The 6,000-nt window shown below is 46.8% G+C and overlaps 1 protein-coding gene across 1 annotated transcript in view; it reads right to left on the bottom strand.

Moving 5' to 3' along the window:
• Window positions 1-508: 508 nt before the first annotated feature.
• ADAMTS7 (ADAM metallopeptidase with thrombospondin type 1 motif 7) overlaps window positions 509-6,000 on the bottom strand; it is a 159,599-nt gene continuing 154,107 nt past the window's right edge. Inside the window, exon 24 of the mRNA XM_031956764.1 lies at window positions 509-1,421. Within this exon, the coding sequence (XP_031812624.1) occupies window positions 1,258-1,421 (164 nt within the window). The 3' untranslated portion in view covers window positions 509-1,257. The remainder of the gene's footprint in view (window positions 1,422-6,000) is intronic.

Here is a 6,000-nt window from a genome sequence, read left to right as displayed (position 1 = left end):
TGACAGAAAGCCAGAGCTTTGTAACTCTTTTGGAAGGGCAGATGATATAGTGGAAAGGCCCCGGAAGGCCCAGAAGATCTGGTTTCGAGACCCACCTCAGACACTGCCCAGGCTGTGTGAGCTTCGGCAAATCGCTTAGCTTCTCGATGCTCCAGACAAGCAACTTGCCAAGACCTTGAGTTTCAGAGGGGATTCCCTCACCTGGAAGTTTCCTATGCCAGTGAATCATGGGTCCATTTTGCCTCGCCATCCCTTGTAAATCTCAAAGTGATGGATAATTGTGATCTGTTATCCAGCCCCTTGGAAAGCCAGAGGGATGGAACAAGAATGGCCATGAAAGCTGCAAGTGGGTGGCGAATCTCTGTGTCCCAGCCCCAGTCAGCTCTTCTGGAAGCCAGACAGTGGGAGCCAGTCCTGAAGCGGGAGCTTGGACAAGCCCATTCCTGGCATTTGGGGGCTCCTAGGTTGGGGATCAGATGAGAGAAGAGAAGGGAGCCAATGGAGCTCAGGAGTTTTACTGCCATTAGCCACAATGAAAGGGATCCTCAGGGTCTCCTGTGCCTTGCACCCATCCTTGTCCCTCTTGACTACTTTGCACCCTCTTGGTTCCTAGTCCAGGGGGATCCATTTTGAAGTCAGATGATCCCAGAGTCACATCCAATTTCCAACTTTCCTCAGCTCCACTTCCTGCCATCCTCCCTCCCCTAATAAGCAAAGAGGAGACCTGTTCTTTGGGATAATAGATATTTATTTATAATACAAAAAGTTGGGGTTCCTTGAACCTTCATTAGAATAAAAAACATTAAGAACCTTTTTGGGGAGAGGTGGGGGGAGCGTCCCCCATTCCCAGGAAGTCGAGGTGTCTGTCCCCGTCGGACAGGTGACAGAGCAGGAGATCCTGCTGGTTAGCACCATTGAGGGCAAGTGAGTGAGTGAGTGGGGGCTTGAGATGAGGGGACGCTCAGAGAGTGCTCTCCCCAGGGAAGTGGGTTATGAGGTAAGACCACATCCTTCTCAGCTGTGGAACAATCCGCCCCACGGGGTGTGCTTTTAAAATAATAATAATTACCATAATGTTATTAAAAATAACAATAATCGTAACAACAGTAGTGTCTTCCCTGGGTTGTGATGAGCACCGGAGTCCCTCCTGCCAGGGCCGACCTTCCGTGCTGCCCCCGGAGGTGGGCAAAGGGAGGGAGCGGCTGCCTCCTCAGATCCGTGAACTACCCCTCCGAGGGGAGGGGGCGGGCGGCGGGCTCAGCGGCGGGACGCCCGCTCGTCGCCCCGGTCTCGGGCCCCGTAGTTGTCCCGGCTGCAGGTCTTGCAGCACTGGGTCCTGACGCTTGGCAAGTGGCACCTGCCCAGGAGGAGAAGGGTCTCGCAGAAGCTGAAAGTCAGACGGTCCCGGTCACAGACGAGACCTGTGGGGGCACAGAGAGAGCACGGTTGAGTGGGGGTGGGACAGAGCCGGCGCGGGGTCCCAAAGGAGCAGAGGGCGTCCCGCAGGTGCAGGAGCGGCCCCAGGCCCCGCTCAGGCCCTCCTGCCGGATACAGATGGACCCGTGCTTGGCGCAGGACAGGTTCTGAACTGAGTTTCCAGGGGATGGAGAGTTCCTGAGCACATCTCTGGTCTGACCGCACCCCTCCCTCCCTCTACGGGTTCAAGCTGCTCCCTGTCAGCTGGGGAACCAAAGGGGGGCTTGTTCTGTTAAATGTTATTTAACTTACTATCGTTGGTGTTACTATTACATATAACAATACATATTGTATATTATGTTGCAGGGCATTCTGTAGTGTATCCTACATAGTGTATCCTATGTAGTATCCCCAATGATACATATTGTCATATACCACATGATGTAACATATTGTTACAAGTAATGTTGCCTCTTATCACATAGTACATAGGCTTCCACCCTTCCCAGCTGCTCTGTGTCAGCCGCCCACACTGCCCCCGGCTGTGGCCGGCACTTTCCCCTCCCGGCTCTACACCAGCCGCTCCTCGTCTCTCCAGCAGCTAGTGAAAGGACCCACTCACTCACACTCACTCACACACACCACACTTCTACCAGACACACAAACATTCCACATCACACACATACTACTCCTCTACAGCACACATATCCAACATATTACACCACACGCCTTATATGCAGCACATATATTCACACACCAATCTACATACTCCCCTTCACTCGCTCATACAGCACACATATTCACACATAAATTCACACACACACACCTCACACATGCTTCCTATACAGCACATATTCACACACATTACTATCCAAACATACACACGCTCTCAGCACTATCACACATACATTCACAAACACACCAACACTCCCCGCCTCATCGTCCTTTCCACATAATTCACACCACCCATCATACACAATTTCTATACAGCACACATTCACACACACACATATCACCTCTCCACGCTTCCTCATACAGCACATATATCCCACATTCATAACTATCACACCAATTAATCCACACGCTATCGCATAATATTCCACACACACACATACACTCACACACGCTCTCATACAGCACACATATTCACACACACATTCACACACACACATACACTCCCACATTTTCATACACACACACACACATACATTCACACACACACATACCCTATCTCCTAGCACACATTCACACACACACATATACACTCACACAGCCTATTACATACATATTCAACACACTTACACACCTACACTTCACCACTCTTCTCTATGCACAAACCCACATATTACATTACATACACACATATCATATTCACAAGCATATGGCACATTTCCACATTACACACACACAACATACACTCACACAACTCCTTATTGCTTATATTCACACATATTTCACACACACACACATACACCACATTTCTCTAAGCACTATTCACACATAATTCACAACACATACATCAACCACGCTCTAACACATATATTCTTTACATTTCACACACACACACTCACCACAAGCTCTCATACAGCACACATTCACACACACACACATACTCACACTCACACACGCTCTCATACAGCCACATATTCACACATCATTCCCACACACAACATACACTCTACAAGCTTATACAGCACAATTATTCACACCCACTTTCACATTACACAATTCTACCATAGCTTCTCATCTACACACATTCACACACACACATATCACACTCACACGCCCTTACAGCATCAATATTCAACATTACACACACACACATACATCCTCAGCTCTCGCCACACATATTCACTTCATCACACACACACACATACATCCACACTCTCCTTTAAATTTCACACATCATATTTACTTACTTTCACCTCAACGCTTATACAGCACACATATTCACACACACCTATTCCACATCCACACACATTACACTTCCTCACCACGCTCTACAGCATTATATTCACACACACATTCACACACACACACATACACTCCGCTCTCATACAGCACATTCACAACACACACTTCACACTCACACCTGCTCCTATTGCACACTTATTCCACACACACATTCACACACACACATACACTCACACAAGCTCTCATACAGCACATAATTTTCACAATTCCACTACACACAACACTTCACATAAGTTCCTCAGCACACACTCACACACACACATTACTACATCACACGCTCTCATTATAGCCACATATTCACACACATTTCCACACACACACACAATAACTCACACACGCTTCTCATATTATCCAATATTCACACTACATTCCACAACATTTCATACACTCAATAGCTTCCATATATACATTTCACACACACACATTACACAACACGCTCTCCTTAAGCCATATTCCACACATTCACATACCACACACAATTACATACCTTTCATCAGCACATTATTATCAACACAATTCCACACACAATACACCATCGCCCATAAACATTCACACCACAATACTACATACACGCTTCTTAAGATATTATTTCAACACACACATTACACACACACAATATACTTCACATAAGTTCTTAAGCAATATATAATTCACACATATTACTTAACTTAGTTTTATAGCCACAATTCACACAAACACATACTTCACTCACATTTTCTCAATACAGCACACATATTCACACATACATTCACACACACACACATACACTCACACACGCTCTCATACAGCACACATATTCACACATACATTCACACACACATTCACACACATCTACAGACATTCAACCACACACACATATTCACATCAACACGCTCTCTACAGCCATATTCAACCCTTCAATACTCACACACATACACTCACACACGCTTATAGCCATATATTCAACACTTACTCACACACAATTATCACTCACACACGCCACATACAGCATCATATTCACATACATTCACACACACACATACACTCACACAAGCTCTCATACAGCACACATTCACACACACACACACACACACTCACACACCCTCCCATTTACACACAACATAGTTCCCACACATTCACACCAACTCACACACACATACACTCCACCGCCTCATACAGCACACTATTCACCACATTAACCACACCAATACTCCACACACCCCACACACCAACCGTCCCTAACACATATCACACACACACATACTCACACTCACACACGCTCTCATACAGCACACATATTCACACACACATTCACACACACACACATACACTCACACAAGCTCTCATACAGCACACATTCACACACACACACATACTCACACTCACACACGCTCTCATACAGCACACATATTCACACACACATTCACACACACACACATACACTCACACACGCTCTCATACAGCACACATATTCACACACACATTCACACACACACACATACACTCACACAAGCTCTCATACAGCACACATTCACACACACACACATACTCACACTCACACACGCTCTCATACAGCACACATATTCACACACACATTCACACACACACACATACACTCACACAAGCTCTCATACAGCACACATTCACACACACACACATACACACACTCACACACGCTCTCATACAGCACACATATTCACACACACATTCACACACACACACATACACTCACACAAGCTCTCATACAGCACACATTCACACACACACACATACTCACACTCACACACGCTCTCATACAGCACACATATTCACACACACATTCACACACACACACATACACTCACACAAGCTCTCATACAGCACACATTCACACACACACACATACACACACTCACACACGCTCTCATACAGCACACATATTCACACACACATTCACACACACACACATACACTCACACAAGCTCTCATACAGCACACATTCACACACACACACATACTCACACTCACACACGCTCTCATACAGCACACATATTCACACACACATTCACACACACACACACACAGAATTCTTAATTCATATGTTGGATCCACAATAGGTTAGAAGGGCCTCGGTCCATTGTTGATTCCGTTTCATTCTTTGTATGACTAGCAGGGCGCCCGCTAGGGAGCAGATGCTCACAAAACGCTTGTGTATTGACCATTTGCTATGGATCAGTGAGGGTCTGGGAGCTGGGCTGGGTCCCGCCCATCTTCCAGCTTTCCCGGTTTGATGCTCAAGACCAGCCTGTCTAGAGGGAGGAGTGCTGGGCTAAGTCGGGGAGCACACGCCCGTCTGCGTGCCATGAATCAGCCTGGAGCCCAATTGCCCACCATTTCTGGGCCTATTTCCCACTTCCTGGAGCGGTCTTGAGGAAGATTGGGAGATTCTCTGCACCTGGGCCATGGTGAGTGATGGGGAAGGGAGATTTCCCAGGAAGCCCCACCTCCTGGGACTGGCACCCACCCTTGATCTTCCCTACCCCACCCTTCTATTGTTCCTGATCCAACAGGGAGAGTCAGGGCTGATCTGGAAAACATGAGGAAGAAATGAGAGAATGAAGAGAAGGGTTTGTTAAAAAAGAGGGCAGGACTG

Source organism: Sarcophilus harrisii, chromosome 2 (assembly GCF_902635505.1).
Source record: "Sarcophilus harrisii chromosome 2, mSarHar1.11, whole genome shotgun sequence".
Lineage (NCBI taxonomy): Eukaryota > Metazoa > Chordata > Mammalia > Dasyuromorphia > Dasyuridae > Sarcophilus > Sarcophilus harrisii.
The sequence above is the reverse complement of the archived record's forward strand: the minus strand, read 5'-3'. Positions and strand labels throughout refer to the sequence as shown.